Here is a 19,041-nt window from a genome sequence, read left to right on the forward strand (position 1 = left end):
TTTGACGGGATTTTATCTGATTCGACTCACATTTGCCACGATTTCAGTCGATGGATCGTTTCCGATTCTTAAGCTTAGATCCAAGACTCAACGCCAGTAATAATACGTTTCATGACATCTTGGTAGTCGGAAAACATTGTTTTACGAACGTTAATGCAAACCCGTTGTTTACATCTGGGCTGTAGGGAGGCTGCAGATGCGTTGGATTACCACATGTTCAAATTTTTTTGGTACACTTCCACTCGCCGTAATTTTTCGTCGTCAGTGAGCACTTTTGGGACCATCTTCGCGAGAAGTTTTCACTGCATGACCTTGTGACAAAAATGAGTAAAATCGGGGCAATATCTCCTCAGCTTTCATGTACATTAGGGTGCTTCAAAATGTTTTTTATTTTTTTTCAACTCTTACCCTCTCAAATATTAGTGATTCATATAATATTGATCAATATGTGAGAGTATAAAATATTCAGTTACACCCGAACTTAGTGCTTCCTTACTTGTTTAATAAAAAGTTTTGCTGACACCCGAACAATATCCCAGAGTTTGATATTTGCTAGTAGAAAATGTATAAAAATTTCAGTTAGACTTGAACTTAGTGTCTTACTTTTCTGTTCTTGTTGTAATTATATTAAATATGATGCAATTAATTTTGATGAAATAACGCAATTACTTCAAGTTTCGTGTCTTGCATAATAAAAAAAAAACTTAAAAAATATTTTAATGTTTATATAAGTGGGTATATCGTCACCTAAAATGCAAAATAACATAACATCACTTTTCACAAGTTTTCAGACAAAGAAAAAACGATAAAATCGAAATAACTCATGTTGGAACAAAATTTGAGTTTTGTTTATAAAACGGTTATATAGATTATATAATGGTTATTTATTGGTTATATCGCACAGTGGAAGTTGAAAATTGTATGTAATATGATGTAGTGAATCGTAAGCAATAAAAAACTCAATTTCGATTATTTGATGATCCGTTGTTTTGCATTTTAGATGACGAAATGTATGTTTATATATGGAGCTAGCCGGAAACAAGAAAACTTATTTTGCCGCATTTCTATTTTTTGTATTGTGTTTTGTTATTGTTTAGTAGGTTTCATTAATTTGGCAACAAAAACGCAAGTCATTGTGGACACACGTTAGAAGATTAACGACAAAATAGATAAAAATTGAGAAAAAACGTGTAGCTCATTTTTAAAGGGTGCAGGTGTGTGTGTATGTGTAATGAACACAGCAAAAAAGCAATGACATGGCAAATATTCCATAAAACGTGTATTCAAAACCTCTTTTCGAATATTAATTGGCAATAAGCCAAAGCAGAAGCAGCAGTGGAGAGAAAACTGTTCACATTGAGTAGTAATTCAGTAATTCTTATTAATCGGAGAGCGAGTACGCTGAGTGTGAGAATTAAAGCCACAGCGGCTTATAACATTTACGCTAACAACAACAAACAGCAGGCGATTGAACACGCACCGGCATCGATTATTGTCATTGTCGCTTCCCAAACGCTCCGCCAAGTAATTGATCTTTTTTTCGCTTGCTTAGGCTGCTAGTTATTAGCCTAGACCTAGAAACCAGTAGCGGGCGGAAATTTAAAATAAATCGCTGAGACACACCGCAATTCAGTTTCAGCTCTACGTTGAAATAGTGCGGACGTTAAGTTCTAAATATTAGCAATTTGTATTTGTGCAAAGTGTTGCCACTGTCATTGGGTTTCAGTGCAGACTAGTGAGCAGTGTAAAGATTTAAAAGGTATTGTGGCGGATTATTTAGGAATTTTTGCTATATTTTTTCCTTTTTTGTTAATATTAAGAATTTAATAATTTTTAAATTCTGTTGGTAAACTCTTATCATCATCAACATGCTTGCTGTTTATCAAAACAATACAAAATTATCGCCTTTGCACAAACAATAGTGTGATAAAGGTTTGAAAATAAGTTCTATGAATTAAAGAAGTTATAAAAAAAATATTTGGTGGATAAAAAATTAGCATCTGTGTTGGTTCGTTATAAATATTTAAATATTTTGCTTGTGTAAAGCAAATGTAAAACTTTTAAGTGTTTTTTTTTACTAAAAAGTGTTTACATAATATGAAAAAAAAAAATTTAAAAAAAAAGTAAGAGAGTTCTGAATTCTGAACAAAGCGAAAATTATATGCGATCATTTGTTACAGTGTTAGGAACAAGAGAGAAGGTCGGAGACAATAACTCACGACACGGGAGTTCTCATGGGGCCCGGGGCTCTAAGTAATGTTTTACTAAATTGTTCAAATTGTTCGCTACAATCATGCTCGGGCGCCGGTTTTATCTCCACGGCATTGTTTTCTAAACAACTAAATCGTGAAACACTTTGTTTTAAGATCCAGTAGTGTTGCAAACTTGAGAAACTACTTTTATAAATTTGCACTTTATATTTTATAGTTATGTAAAATCACCGTAATATGATATGAATCAAGCGAGACACTGCTGTCTGTGAGATATTTTAATTTCAGGAATTAGTAGTTTCGTTTTTGTAGTGCAATTTAAATACTATTTTTTATGGTGTAAAACATTTTATGAAATTATATATTCTTCTTTTTGAACCCAATACCGTCGTACATGTTTCGGGCAAGAGATTGATTACACGCTAATAAAATGTTGGAACCTTTGACGTCTTGAATTGAGGTGAAGATTCTCTCATCAAAAAAATTTTGCGGAGATCAGAACATATAATAGTTCGTAGGTACCAAGCACTGAGAATATGGTGGGTTGGCAGAACATTCCACTAAATCTGCAAAAACTTTTGGCAAATTATGAAATGAGGTATTTCATTATCCTAATGGAACACTACACCTTTTTCTATTGTTAAATTCTGGCCTCTTCTGTTTGAGCGCATCACTCAATTTGTCCAGCTGATCTGAATAAAGTATATCTCAGAACTAAATCTCCGATCAGATCTCGTAGCCGAAGCTGCTACCAGTTGAGCTTCCATACCGCTCTGGACTGATGACCAGGGCTTGGATCCCATACGCGCACACTATTCACACAAAATGCTAACCTCATTCTTAGTTAAACGCAAACGACGCTAACTGTTCGGCATTCTGACTAGTGAAGATCACACCGCTAACATCTAAACGTCTATGAATCCAGTTAATTCCCATACCACCCAGAACGTCTGAATATATCGGACATTCTGCAATTACATGTACCCAGTCCTCGACCCGCGCACCACAAAAACACCGCAACCTATCAGTTAGGTTCATTTGATTCAAAAATGCATTGAGAAACACATATCTTGAAAGCAGAAAACCCAGACTCCTACAGACAAACAAACATACATCCCGAATGTAGCAAGTAGGATATTTACCTAAAATGTGTGTGAATAATTGCATAGCGTTAATATATGAGTACATTTGAATATACCTATTTATAACTTGTATGTATGTATATTTATTTCAGAGAATCAAAAATTATCAGTTGCCTGTAATTATGTGAAAAACTGCAGAAAGAGTACCACTCATTTCATTGTAATCGTTCTGAATATTCAAAGTTGATGTAAAATATATTTCTATTTTAAGAATATAAGAGAACTTATGGTTTCTAAAAATAAGTTTAAAGAGACTGAGGCTTTTTCAGTTTTGTAAAGGTTATTTATTATGGCATATATGAAAAAAATAAAAATTAAAAAAAATAAAATAATATTTGTAATACTGAAAGCTCGGAGTTAAGTGCTTGTTTGCAAAACTTTTTTATTTGATGAGATATCTACAACAAATTTGGGTTGAGTTATTGTCTAAAACAATAAGGCAATCTGCGAGGAAATTGTTTAAATCGGATCACTATAGCGTATAGCTGTCATACAAACTGAACACTTGAGGTTAAGTTCTTGTACCGAAAACTTTCTTATTTGTCGAGATATATTCATGAGTTTTAGCATGAATAATTGCTTGAGACAATAGAATAATCTCCCAACATTTTTTTTTTCAATTTAAGCACTATTGCATCTACCTGTCCTACAAACTGACCAAGTCAAGTTAAGTTCTTACGTGGAAACTTTTATAATTGTGAAGTGTATTATAGCTTTGACGCAGCGGAAGCTTACGATTTTCTCGCTTCTTATTAACTTCGCGCCATTTGACAACTTTGTCTTTATTTTAGGACTATTCATTTATTAATTACGGCATTGTAGTTATAGTGTATTTGTAATTCAGACGAATTCCCAGCTTAATTGAGCCGACAGCATGTATGATTGTGTACAATTCAAATTTTATTACTTAATTAATAAAAATATTGTGCAATTTCCGTTGAAAAAAACAACTTTCAGCAATTTCAGCACTTCACTTCACTTGTCAGCGCTTGCGAGCAACATATGTACTATAAGCAAATTATTTTTATAGGGCACTAATAGCATGACAATGCTTTTTTATTACATCTATGAAGCGATGAATAGTGTATCTGCCACGTGTTTTTTGTTGGAAAAAAAAAAACAGCAACAACAACAGCACAATGCATACACAACATCTGACCTTTGAAGATGTGTCTTAATTGTTGTGCTCATACTGCAGCTGTCAGCAGCAGGCAAAAGCAAAAGCAAGTGACAATTGATAGGAAGAGAGCTCGTTTAATTTTCTCGTTTTTTTTATATTTGTTGCTGTGACTTTCGTTTCATTTTGTGACATTTTTAATTACACAAAAAAACATATAAGTAAAAACTAAAGAAAGAAGTAAGCTTGTGGCAAGTAAGCATTTAACTAACGCTATTCAAGGCCATTAAGATTTAGTTAAGTCATTGAGCAAGCAAAATCATAAAAGCATACTTTCTATATTTGTCTAAATTTGTGCTGCCGATTATTAAATATTGTAGATTTTATTAACATGTGACTTTACAAAAACAAATTTATTTACTTGGCGTAGTGGTTTCTGATAACCTTTCACCGCAGCTCCCGGACTAAAGCGCACAGTTTACGTATGCAAACTGATAACAGTATTGGTATATACTTGTAGTATTTAAAAATGCTGAAAAAAGAGATAGAAAAAAATTAAAAAATTATTATGTATACATATATATGTACATATGTACTTAGTACTTGTACTTGTACATACTTAGTCGGCACATATAAATATTAATTAGTCAAAAAGGTCTTTTGCCATTCAACTGTTGTATTTCAGTTAATATAATTAAAAAAAAAAAGCACAAAACAAAAAGGTGTATTAAACATGGGTAAAACTGCAGAATTGTCTTTGGTTGCCAGGTCTGTGATGCTAGCAGAGTTTAACGTTGGAAGGATAGTAAAATAAATAGCAAAAGAATTTTATGATTCATGTCAAACTGCAACATAACAAGATGCTAAGTGTAAAACAACGCCCACTTAAGACCTAGTAATTTTACGAGAATTTAAAACAAATATTTTTCTGACGACTCAATCAGCTGCAGATCAATGGAATTTGACAGCCAAGAACCCAATCAGTGAGCGCGGACAGTAAGACGTTAAAAGGAAGTAAATTTTAAGACAATTAATGCTAAGAACGTGCCGTATATATCGCAGGCAAACAAGCTTAAAAGATGGGTTTTTGTAAAAGAAGATCTGCACAAGCTAATGGAGTTCTGGAGAAGTATTCTGTGGACAGATGAAAGCTACTTTGAGTATAACTCATTAAAAAACAAGTTTTTTGTAATATTGCCAAAGGCGGTAAGGCAAAATAAACGACCCGTTTGCCAAAAAGTGAGCCATGTTGAATGCTGTGTCATATTCTGCGGATGTGTGGCATATAATGGATTGAGTGACTTGGTTGCTGTCGACGACACAATGAACCAAGGTCAATATTTGTTGATCCGAAATGATCGTGACTTTATTTCTGGTGGCAGGCTTATTGGAGAAGCCTTCATCATGCAACAGGATAACGCCCGGTGCCAAAAAGCTCGGATGATATCCAATTTTTTGAAGGATGCCACCTCAAAGTCCAGACTTAAATATTATTGAAAACGTCTGGTCTCTTTTGAAACGCAAAAGAACAGTTTCGTTAAATAAAACCACAGAAGAAACAATTTCTGAGATCACTTTCTTTGGGAAAAAATATCTCCAGAGATCATTCAAAATTTAGTATGTAGACTCGCCTTCAAAAAGTTATAGTAGCAAAAGTACGATACACATGTCACTAAAACTAACTAAACTAAATAATACATGTTTCCAATATTGGCAACATTTTCTAATTTAACAGAAGGAAATTAAAATTTTGTTCTTCTAGTATTTTTTAATAAATTTTTGATCGGCATTTTTGATAATTTTTTCATTTTTTTTTTTGTATTAGTTGTAGTTGTTTCTTTTTTTGATTTTTTTAATTTTATTTTTTTATTTTTTTTTAATTCATTTTTTTTTTGGTATTACTTGTAATTTTTTTTTATTTTTTTTTTACATTGTTTTTTTTTTTTTTAATTGTTTTTTGAACTCTTTTTTTAAATTTGTTTTGTATTTTTTTTTAAATTTTTTTTGTAAAATTTTTATATTTTTTTCTGTAATTTTATTTGTTAATTTTTTGAACTTTTTTTAATTTTTTTCATTGTCATAATTTGTTTACAACTTATTTCAAAGTTTGAATATCATATTTTCGGTTTTCTCTCACACTCTATGCGTCGTTCGAAAAGCTCTCCGCAAAGTTTTGTTTACTCAAGCAGAGAGAAAGATACAATTATGCTCACTAAGCAATTGACAAGTAGTATGCCAATAGCGAGTGCACGCTGAAAATCATTTACGTATATATAAATATATATACATATATATACGATAGAAATACGTATGTATGTATTATTACATAAAGCACATTGCCTACAGGTGGTACTTGAGAATTGTGTATTTACTTGCTTATTGCCATAAGTACAAGGTAGTGCACAAAGCATATTTATCTACAATATCTCCACTTATTTGTGCTTAGATATACATACATATGTACCAATAAATATTTTTAAATTAAACTTAGAAAAAATATGGAAATAAGTTTTTGTATATATTAGATAGCTTTGTAAACACACCAGTACTTATGGAGAGTCTGTATGTTAGATTCTAAAGCAAAGTTTACTCGCATTTTTGTTTTTTTTTTTTGGTTTTTGCAAGCAAAGTTCTTAACAATTATGCATATAAGCACAGATATACATATAAAATTACATATCGATGCGCAAATGTTTATATAATTGCTACACAAGCCATTTCAAGTAGTTAGCGCTAAGTAATTAACAAGACGCCGCGCGCAGCAGGAAATGCTAACATCATAATAAATGCTGCCTAGAAAAACGCTTATCTAGCAAATCGCTGAGATTTGCAAAACAAATAAAGATGCGAAAAATGTGTAACTACATTGAATAAGCGCTGAAGTATTCATTAAACGGAAGATGGAGTCATGTGTTAAAGTCTTTTTCTTACTCTGCTTCCCCCGGCGGGTACTGCGTCGAATACGTTCAGAGCTGGAGTGTTTTCAGCCATACCGACAACAAGACCTAGCCAGCGTAGCCCCTGTCCGTTAATTCGCTGAGCTATATCCATGTCGTCATATATCTCGTAGAACTCGTCGTTCCATCGACTGCGGTATGCGCCGTTGCCAATGCGAAAAGGACCATAAATCTTCCGAAATTCTTTTCTCTCAAAAACTCGTAACGTTGACTCATCAAATGTGATCATCGTCCATACCTCTGCACCATATAGTAGCACTGGTATGATGAGTGACTTGTAGAGTTTGTTCGTCGAGAGAGGACTTCAGGTCACAATTTCCGACTCAGTCCGAAGTAGCAGCTGTTGGCAAGAGTTATTCTGCGTTGGATTTCACGGCTGACGGCTGGTTCCAAGATAGACGAAATTATCTACGACTTCAAAGTTATGGCTTTGATGTCAAAATCATCGGCGTACGCTAGCAGCTGTTTATTTTTATTTATCATTGTACCTTCTCTATTTAGGTCTGCAGCTCGAATTATTTCCTCCAAGAGTAGATTGAAGAAGTCGCACCTTGTCTGTAACCTCGTTTGGTATCGAACGGCTCGGAGAAGTTTTTCCCGATCCTGACGGAGTTTTTGGTATTGTTCAACGTCAGTTCACACAGTTTTCGCAGACATCCCGGTGAAAATTGTCCGAATCGAATTTGGCTATTGTAGCTCTAGGTCTAGGAGATATGTATGTATGAACATTTAACCTATTAGAGGGCGAGGCTACGCCCACTTTTTCAAAATGTTTTGCCCACAAGTGCTCTTCATGCTAGTACTTTCTTTGCAATGTAGTACAGGGCAGTTTTGCAATTATTTGGCGCCTTTCTCAACAATAAAACAACACAGTTGAATTTTGAATGAAAACAAATTGTAAACAAAAAGTATTGCAATTTTCATTTGTGCATGCAAAGATATACTGATTAGTATGTATGCACATGTAATAAGTACCTGTGGCCAACTGTCAAATGTAATGCATTTATATAAAGTCAAGTACCGCGCTTGTCTTTCATAGAGATATCACAGTATATCTCTAATACAGTAGCTTATCTGTCAAAGAAATAGTTAAAAAAAAAGCACACACACGTACATAGACCACAAACATAGTTACACACATCCTCATGGGCCGGCATTGATAAAATAGTTACGCTCTTTCTCATGCTCTCAGCAAGCGTCAAATTGAGTTGGTTATCTAAGCATCAAGATAAGCAGAGAAACTCATGCCCGAGTTACCAATAAGCGCTAATTTATACAAAATTTATTTCAAAATATATACTTTTTCCTTAATTTTAAAAATTTAATGGATTTTCAAGGAATTTCTCGAAACTACATGACTCCAAGTTTCTGCAGTGATTTCTCAGCAATAAATGAACCGTTCGTACGAATTACAAATATTTTCGACATATTCAGCATATAGGTTTCCATACCATGCTCTACCGGTTTTTAGATCAGATCAAAAATTGAATTTTGGCGGTCAAGAACGATCGAAATTTAGGGTAGGTTAGATAAATAGGTTAAATAATATTCGTGAGACCATGAATAATTCTTTGAACTGCAAGAGACGCTTATCCGTTATGATGCCCAGAACTCCTGAGTACGGATCAAAAAGACGGTCGTAAGTCTAAAAAAAAAATGTATAAAAATCAAATTTTTTTTCTGCCAATATTCGATTCTTTTTTCGACTGTAGGTCATTATACGGAGAATATCTTAAAGTAGCAATTTGTTTTGGGCTTCATTCACGGAAAAGGTGCGCATCATTTCTGCAGTCGTTTTTTTTTTAATTTTTTCCCTAAAAATTTTAACTGTGTATGCTAAAGAGTTGTAGAAAATTTATAAAAAAAAAAATTGAAATAAAAGTCGACAGTACTTTTTATTTCATTTATTTTATTTTTTTTTTTGTTTCATTTAAAAATTCGTCTTATTTAAGGCGATCAGATTGTGGCCTTTTAATATTTTTGCCCCAAATCAACTCCAGGCATATGTATTTACTTTAATAATCACTTCAAAACCTTTGGCAACCCCAAATACTAGACAAAAACAGAAAGTTTACAACAAACGCTCTGCATTGGCGCGCTGAGAGATGAGCGCACAGCCAGAAGCTTCGCTGAGGAAGCAATTGACAATTTCGATTGCAACCAAGTCAGTGCTGATTTACATGAAAACGAGTGCGGACGAATTTTGTAGACGGTAGTGGTGCCGAACATAGTGCATGGATTTAAAGCTAAACAACAAATAGTTAGTTGCTTACTGCTAGCATACGAAAGAAACGCAACTGGACGTTAATACGCGGAACAAAACAAAACAAATGAAGGAAAGCAATGCAAATAAGAAATACGCATAATAAAATTGATGAGAAACATAGTATATAAACAACACGCGGCATAATTGAAGGTAAAATACGATATGAAAATGATAAGGCAAAAGAAATTAAGCAAATTACGGCACACGGTGGCAAGCAATGACACAGCAGAGCGGCAGTGCAACAAAAGAGTAAACAAAACGCGAGCAAAAAGCAAAAGTGACGATAAATTAAGTAAATATATATATATAATATATGATACACAGAAAGGGGGGTGGATAGCGTGGCGCAATTAAAGGGGCTTGTCAGTGCAGCCGTTGACAAAGAGAACGGCGTAAATAGATAGCAGCGGTATTGTTGTGCTTATGTGTGTGCATTGAGTTTATGTCATGTAAATATATGCATATATGTGTGTTCGAGTGCACGTGTGAAGCGCACAAATGTCTTAATATACAAGTGAAGGCATACTTTAAGGCGCAACAACAGTTGGTTCACGTAAATGGCAACAAAATTAAAGAATAAATGCGTAATGCAAAAATACAAAAATACAAAAAAAGTAAATAATTAAATAAAAAATTTAACTTGTTTCAAAAATGCATTGGAAAAAATTAAATAAATAAAAAATTAAAAAATAGTTACAATATATTAATAAAAATAGTTGATACATATTACAATTTAAAATACGAAAAAAGGGAATGATAAAATACAAAATAGAAAAATATAAGCTGTATAAAAAATGCATTGCCAAAAATCAAATAAATAAAAAATAAAAAAAGGTTTTAAAATAGTTATAAAACTTAAGCATAAAATATTAATACGAAAATGCAAAAAAAGAAAATAATAAACTACAAAATTGAAAAATATAAATTGTATAAAAAATGCATTGCAGAAAATAAAAAAAAAAACTATAAAATATCTAACATACACATATACACATATAAACCACACACGTATAAAGTGCCACGTCCTCGAAAAGCCAAAGTGAAATGTCAGCAAAGCGGGAACTACACCGGAACGCCACATATGCTAGACATTTATGCACTTAAATTTTATAGATTTCTGCAAAGTGTGTCCTTGTGCCTGACGGTAATGTTGCTGTCGCTTGTTGTGGTTAGGGCGGGTGGTTGTTGTGGCTGCGTTCTTTTCGTTTACATTACTTGTTTTTGTATGCAGTTTTGTTTTTTTGTGTTTTAGTGTTTTTCTTTCTATTATTCGTTTTTCTTTTTATTATTTGCTGTGATGCTTTGTATAGCATCAAGAGGCTTTTACCTGCATTCATAAAGACACAGCCACAATGCGCCTGTGGCTACAACAACAAATAAACGAAAGGAAATGCATTTAATGTGCATATGGCAGATGCACTTAAGCGCGGATTGCTTTTTGACAGGCTTGCACATTTATATATACTTTAGTACTTAACAAAGCAGTGAATTCTATAGGAGACAAGTTCGCAAGAAACTGGTATATTTGGAACCATGGTGGGAACCGCTTTCTTTTTATGACTAGAAAGCAGTTTTTTGTACAGAGCTGTGTGCTTAAAGAGCGCAAATAACAAAAAAAAAATTTTACATTTTTTGTTGAGTTAGATCTTTGAAAAAAGTCGCTAAGAAGCAACGTAAGCAAATAGAATTTTTATATACATACATTTTTTTTTCGTTCAATAAATAACGCTCTACAATACAAATTGATGCTCCCTGCTTGTTTCACTCAGCGAAATGTATCTCTAAACTACTCCACTTCTGGTTACTAGTTCATTGATTACCCTTGTCCCACTTCGTGCTAGTGTTTCACAAGTTTATTCTCCTACCTTTGACCAACTGCTTTTGTTTATGTCTCCTTGTAATCATCTCGGCGCAAGATTACATTTGCAACTGCAACAACATATGCATTTTACTTTACGTCTACAATATTTCGCCTCCAAGCGAGTTAAACAAAATGAAAAAATAAATAAATAAATGAAATGTGTAGTAAAGCTTACTACGCTGCAGGCGAAATCAGCGCGCCAGAGACGCTGAAATATGCACAGACCATAACTGAGTGTTTGTAAATGCTCACACACCGCACAAGATATCTCAGATGTTTTCATGGCCTTCTGCAATTTATCTGTCTACTTATGCATGTGTATATGTGTTACGTATCGGCCCTTGTCTGGCATATGCTTCACAAGTTGCAGGAAATGAAAGAAATACGGACAATATGCGTAAAAGCGCAAGATAAATAGGATGAAGGATTTTATTTATGGCTGAAAGCATTATACCTTAGAATTTATGTAACCCATATGGTATTAGTGCGGAAATTACTTGGTCCGAGCTTAGGGGAATCAATACAAGTTCCAATTGAATAAAAAAGCGAAATATGGAAAAACATTAACTGCGGTCGTACCGAAGCTATAAATTCCTTACAAGCAATTGATTCCGATTGCACAGTTGCTGCAGCTATAAGCCATAGTGCTCTGATATTGGTTGTTCCAACAAAAGAGCAGCTTCTTGGGGACAAAATGAAGTCCGTCTGCAAATCGATATCTCACAAACTAAAGGTTGATCCATTTATAGTTACCCTACTTTTTAAAGAAAAAAACCATAAAGTTCAAATTTAATTACTAATGTTTATTATCATTCAAAAGAACATTCTTTGTCATTTGTGTTTTGAAGATTATCTCCTTCAAATTTTGGTCGCGACTACGTTTCAGATGGTTCATCCATTAAGTACAATTTTCGATGACTCGTTCTAACATTTAAACTGTTAACTGGCGATGATGTTTTGCTCCAAGGCTTGAATCGAAGCCGAATTGTCCGCATAGACTTTAGACTTTACATCTATCCACAGAAAAAAGTCTAACGGTGTGCTAACACATGATCTTGATGGCCAATCGACCGGCCCAAAACGTGAAATTATCTGCACACCGAAGTGTTCTCTCCTTGATTAAAGCGATGTGTGGGAAGTGGCGTCGTCCTTTCGGAGGCAAGAAATGTGACGAGATCCCGAGCTTCTATTTCAGGAGCTGGTTCTATGTTAAGAACCTCCTAACGAAGACTCCAAACGTTTCAATTGTTGATAGTAACATGTTTGAATTAAGAGTTCAGTTCCATAGGGTAGCAGTTGGCAGTCTTATTAAACATATACCGAATGGCCTTTCTGGTCATCCATCTTGGCCTGGGCACAGATTGTATCACGACATTGCGATTCAACCACAGTAAAGCACTTCTTGACATTGCTGTGAGTGACGTACTTTTCCTAACCAGCGTTTCTGAACTGGATCGATTTTGTTGCAAGTCAACAGAATTTCAACTGAACTGTAAAATTCGGTTTTTTTGCCCATACTTCTTATTTAAATTTGGCTTTCTATAACCAGTCAACTTTTGGAAAAATAATGGTCGTCCTTTTATTTGACCTTATAAACACAAAAAAAAATAATAAAAATGGAAGAAAATATTTACGCTATATTTTGACGCAAGAATTTTTGTTATCCTAAATTTCTACCGCTGCAAATACTTGCCTAAAATCAATAGCCAAATACCTCATAAATTTTTCATAGCAAACGTCAGGAGTTGCACAGCTTTGACGCTAATTGAAGTATGCATATTAAGGCATTGAACTGCGACAATTCGGTGCCAACTCAATTTTGCAAACTATCTGAGCGTTTCGTTAGCTGTGATTTCTTCATCCGCAATGCAATTTCTTCCAGCCGACGAGTTTTGCCTGCACGCCAACCTCTGTGCATAATTTAATTATAAGCGCAGTGAATGCACGCTCCTTCCGCCTGATTGGATGCCCCAGTTAAGCGTTGAGAAGAGCTATAGGAGCAGATGTACATAGATATGTGATTGTAAGCAAGTGCGGATGTCGACATAAGCGCATTCAGTTGGGCAATTTGTTGATTTTAGATTTAAAGATGGAATAACTTTTATTCAAGATGAAGCATCTCTTTAGAATTGATAGCTCTCATTCAGTGTTTTGAAGGAAAGTCTTTAATACTTACCAATTAGTACTCTCTACTAAATTGTGTGTCTAGCAATGTTAAACAACGTAATTATTGTCGATTTAATAGCCAGTCTTTGCTGAAGAGAGCTTGCAGTATAGAGCAGCTAAAATAATAAGCAAATACTATAACCCACGACTCAATTAAATAGCCTTCAAGCGACCTTAATTACCCCCGAGAGTGTTAATTAATAAGTTAGTAAGAGCTTAACCATAAATTGGTGAATAGAAGTCATAACCCTTAAACGCACGTCAATATTTTAAAATGGAAAAGCGAACTCTCCTGAGACCTACCACTAATACATACATATGCATACCCTTTATACCATGCAAATTTGCATACAAACAAGTCACCAAACGCAGTAATGAAGCGCAGCTGAAGTTGGAAGTCAAAGAGTAAACAAAGTGTAGCATCTACATATACATAGCAGGGCTCTTTGTTATGCAACGAAATCCATTAATTTGCATATGTTTGTTCTATTTGTTGCCCTCAGGACATTAACACTTGCAGTGTGAAGCGATTGATTATAAATTTAGTATACAGTCATATCAGCTGCTGTTGCGGTTATGAGTTATGAGTTGCCTAGACTATTTAAAATATTATGTAAACTTAAGCGGAACTTCAAATTTTTAACATAAATTTTTAGACGTGTTCTTGAAAAAATAATAATAATTAAAAAAACAAAAACTTTTTTATACTCCTCACTGATGTAGCGATTTTTGTGTTTTTAGAGACATGGCAGTGTTCAGAAAAACATTCATCCTTTGGTGTCTATTTTTTTGAAGGGGCATATAATTTAATAAATTATGAACCCTTTTGCTTGTCTCTGTATATGCGACTAGTCTCCGAGGTTCTGAGATATCGATTTTAACTTTTGCACTCGTATTTTTCGCACCGAATATAATATGAATTTTGAAAAATCGATAAAATTAAAATATCGTTTTTCGATTAATCGTTAAAATAAAAAAAATTTCGATATCGATTTTCGAATTTTTTATTTTATTATGATCTATTATTTTTTCTTTAGTTAGAAATAGTCTTTTTTAGTATCGAAAATCGGTATTTTTATTTTATAAATTTTTTTATTCAAATCGAAAATCGATTTTTCTATGAAGATGTCATGATATTCATCATATTCGAAGCATACTTCAGGGGGCAAGAAGATTGCTTCGTTTCAGAAAGATATACTAAAGTGCAATAACTTTCAAATGGCACCTTATATGGAACATTAAGTTCATTAACCCGCTGCCTTTGTGATGCATTGGATAAATCCAAACTGTTTTAGATCTTAAATACTTCTCATCTCCCTAAAAAAAATATATACGGATTTGAAACAGACCAAAAAAAGATTTTAAAGCCTTCATAATGTGAAAATTTAGCTAACTCTATTAAAATAAAACAACCAATTAAAATAATTTAATTGTTCCATAGAAAGTAGTAAATTATTCATCATTAATTAATTTATTGCGCTTCATCGTTAAGAAAAAAAATATCTGTATATTCACAAATACAGGTAAAAGTCATGATCTAACTCTTCTTACAATATTTTGTAATAAAATACAATCATCAAGCACAAGATAAACACAAATATTTCCATTTCAATTGCTTTGAATTTCCATTAAAAGGCACCAACATAAAGCCTGAAATCATGGGACTTACATGGCGTATACGTAACGTGATTTACACATGCTATCATATCCACTTGAATTATTTACTAAGGTATTTTATAAACTTTCGGATTGCTTCCCCCTTCACTCTTCCCTCTTATTAAGGTATTTGTGCCATTTGCTTGGCATTTCCGCCCTTCGCACCCCTCAGCTACCGTTCGCAACAAGTTCATTGTCTGCCAGCTGGAGACAGCTTCCAACAGATGTTTACCAAAGAGCTTACCAACTAGCAAACAGTGTAAGTCAGTTGCTATGGCCGACGTGCACAACATTGTTGGTTGAGCTTGTGGCTTCCCTCTGTGCACTTTGCCGCTGACAAGCTGTCAACTGATAGACGGACTAAGTGATTAAAAGTGGATTCGGTACACATACACATACATATGTACATATCTATGTATATTAGGGTGGTTAAGAAAATAAAATTTTTTTGCTAAGATAAGGTGAAGGACTGTAAGTATAATATAGTATCATTAGTATACTTTTTTCTGCAGGGTACACAAATTGATTTGTGAATTCCCAGAAAATTCGTGTATGTATAGGTAAAGGCATTTCTATTGTTGAGCTCGTCTGTTTGTATTACGCCATCAATTAGTAAAAATACACGAAAATGATTTTTGTATGCGATTAAAGAGCGCATCACTGCCAAGAACTGACAAAATGATGGAAAAAATAAACATAAATTGCTAACGAAAATAATTCTCAAGCTAGTTAGACCATATGCCAAAGTTACATTTAGATTATTATATTTATTATTGATTGTTAACTCTTGTTTTATTAAATTTATGTATTTTTCCTTTGCAGAAACTATCAAAGACAAGTCAAAGGTTAAGCTTTGCTAATTGAAATTTCTTTTGTAAGAATAAAATCAAAGCAAAAATCTATTAAAACAAAATGGCATTGAACGCTGAGGATATTGCTGAGATCAAGAAGACCTGGGCCATTCCAGTTGCTACACCCACTGATTCCGGTGCGGCGATTTTGATCAGATTCTTCACAAAATATCCGTCCAATTTGGAGAAATTTCCATTCCGAGATGTGCCAGTTGCCGAATTGAATGTGAGTATACAGATAGGTGTATATATGGTGATTTCTTAAAATAGCTTAAGTCGACTTAAGGTAAGAGCAATGTTGGTTGTCATTATCACAAATTGATTTGGAAATCGATAATAAATTTAAAGTGAAAGAATATTTTAGAATCACTAGCTTTAAATAACAAACAAATGGCGACAAGAGTTATAGTCAAATTTTTATTGGAACTCAACTGGTTTAAATTGACTAAAGCACTTTTAAATATAGCTACTTGAAAATTTCGTCGGTTTTCGTTCATTAAATGTGTTTAAAAAAAACCTTAATTTTCAATCAAAATCTTAGGTTAACAATTTTCTTTAATTAATTACAGAATAGCGCACGTTTCCGTGCTCACTGTGGTCGCATTATCAAGACTTTCGATCAGTCAATCAGTCAGCTGGAGGAAGAGGGTGGTCTGCAAAAGATTCAAGAAATCTGGCAGGGAGTTGCCAAATCACATGTGGAACGCCATAACATTGCCAAGCCATCATACTTTGTAAGTGCTAAAAATAATATTTTAAAAATAAAAATAAAAAATTTTTAAAATAAAATATTTTTCTTACAAATGAATTATGTAGCATTGAACGAACTTAAGTGGTAAAAAAATATTAAAAATAATTTAAGTAAATTTAAATAAAAATTAGTTTTAAAACTTACGATTTATTAAAAAAAAATTTTAATTTTATAAATAAAAATATTTCAACCGTTTTTGGAAAATCAAAAGTAAAAGAAAGTTAGTATTGTTCCAAAATTATATTAGAATTAAAAAAAAAAAATTTGGAAATTATAATTCAAAATAATTCAATAACTTTTGAAAAATCAAAAGTAACTGATAAAAGTGTTTAAAATAATTAAAATAAATAAGCGAAGATCATTAATTAAAATATTCAAAAAAATATTTTTTTAATATTTTAATAGAAAATGTATGCATGCATTCAAACAAAACCACCTCTACTAAGCATTTTTGTTTTCGTTTATACATTTTGTTTTAATTCCATTCCATTCTAAATCACAGGAACTGCGCGAAGCCATTGTGGAGGTGCTGAGCGAAGCGTGTAATTTGAACGAGCGTCAAGCGGAAGCCTGGAACAAATTGCTTGACATCGTCTACGACATCATCTTCAAGAAGTACGATGATTTGGGCGCCCAATAATGCTGGAATGCCAGGCAGGCGTCAGAGTGCTGAAGTTATACGCACACAAACACGCACATACACCAACGCTAATATGAGTACCAGCTATAATGCATGCAGCAGCAATACAACATCAACGTCTTGCATAACTTTGTGCATAACGCCGTATACAAACACACACACTAACACAACCATACATACTCACAAGCACACACATTTAGGGAACATCAACATTGACGCTTTAACCTGCTTTTGTAGCGCAAATATTTTATTGTGACCGCAAGGAAAAGAAAATAAAAAAAAAAACAACAAAAACAAAAATAGGAGTAAATTAAATGAAAATGTCTTGAAACATATCGCAGAATTGAAGAAAATGAAAATTTACACAAAATACTCGTATGTAACTGTAACGCCCCGCCCTCGCTAGTGTTCGCCACAACGCCTTTCCACTGTTGCTGCGGCCAACTAACGGTTTGCAAGCTCTGCTGGTGTGTTGCTATTTACTTTATTTTCGGTTTGCGTTTACAATTGTTGTTGTTGTTATTTAGAATATATGTATGTCTTAACGCCGTGTTTGTTGTTATTGTTGCATTTGTACATCCACCCATTAGGCTCTGCAACGCTTTATACACACACACACACTTCCAAAAACAAATCTAAATAAACCGAACAAAGATAAAACAAAAACAAAAACAACAGCCCCAAATGTACGTTGTACTCTAAATCCTTTCGTTTACATCTAAATAACAAGTAAAGAGTTAAAATAAAATAAAAATATCTTAATTTTTTTGGTAATGGTTTCTAAACTTTGTAATTTTGTGAATAATGTAATATATAAGAAAATAAAGAAAACAGAAAATATATATAAAAGTAAATAAAAAAACAAAATATAAAATGTGAATATGAGACATTTTTAATTTATGTGTGGAGCGGAAGGGGCTTTAATTGCTAGAAAGAAGATTATATTGATATTTTGTTAGCTTACTTTAACTCTTCCAACAGCTCGATTTGAAAGCAAGGCATTATTGAAAAAAAAACCTCTTACAAAGCTCATAGCGGCCTACCATAAAGAAGATTTTTTTGTTCAAATTCGTTTTTTTTTTTATTAAACAATAGTTCCCTTCAAGGGTGACGCACTGATTTTAGTGCTCCTCCAACTTTTCAATATCATTATTCTAGTACAATTTGTGCCTTGATACAAAATCGGCTTTAGTTTTACCGATTACCTCTTCATTCAACGAACAATTCTTCCCAGCGAGCATTCTTTTCAGATCTGAGAACAGCAGGTTTAATACGCTTGAACATCTCCAAACACTGCTTCGAATCATCAACTCATCGTTGCTTTTGGTCAAAAAGGAACTCGCGCGGCACCCACTTCACCAAAAACCTTTCTCATACCGAAATATTGCGAAGCTTCTTTTTCTCCTTTCTTCAACTGCGGCCGT

At 33.5% G+C, this 19,041-nt stretch overlaps 1 protein-coding gene across 2 annotated transcripts; it reads left to right on the forward strand.

The window, feature by feature from the left end:
* The first annotated feature begins 1,600 nt into the window (after positions 1-1,600).
* LOC105234089 (cytoglobin-1) lies at positions 1,601-18,497 on the forward strand. Of its 2 annotated transcripts, none has more exons than XM_011216332.4 (4): positions 1,601-1,759; positions 16,198-16,452; positions 16,796-16,960; positions 17,480-18,497. In XM_011216332.4, the coding sequence occupies exons 2-4, from the start codon at positions 16,288-16,290 to the stop codon at positions 17,615-17,617; spliced, it is 468 nt and encodes a 155-aa protein (XP_011214634.1). In that variant the 5' UTR covers positions 1,601-1,759; positions 16,198-16,287; the 3' UTR covers positions 17,618-18,497. The 2 variants fall into 2 exon arrangements, with proteins under 2 accessions (XP_011214634.1, XP_011214635.1); XM_011216333.4 differs by lacking the exon at positions 1,601-1,759 and adding an exon at positions 9,599-9,842.
* Positions 18,498-19,041: the final 544 nt, after the last annotated feature.

The sequence above is a fragment of the Bactrocera dorsalis genome, chromosome 2 (assembly GCF_023373825.1).
Source record: "Bactrocera dorsalis isolate Fly_Bdor chromosome 2, ASM2337382v1, whole genome shotgun sequence".
Lineage (NCBI taxonomy): Eukaryota > Metazoa > Arthropoda > Insecta > Diptera > Tephritidae > Bactrocera > Bactrocera dorsalis.

What these genes read in the sequence shown, in the direction of transcription:
- LOC105234089 (XM_011216332.4), top strand. Translation starts at nt 16,288, where the DNA reads ATGGCATTGAACGCTGAGGATATTGCTGAGATCAAGAAGACCTGGGCC. An exon ending in TGCCAGTTGCCGAATTGAAT is followed by an intron (nt 16,453 to 16,795) that starts GTGAGTATACAG and finishes AATTAATTACAG; the next exon opens with AATAGCGCACGTTTCCGTGC. An exon ending in TTGCCAAGCCATCATACTTT is followed by an intron (nt 16,961 to 17,479) that starts GTAAGTGCTAAA and finishes TCTAAATCACAG; the next exon opens with GAACTGCGCGAAGCCATTGT.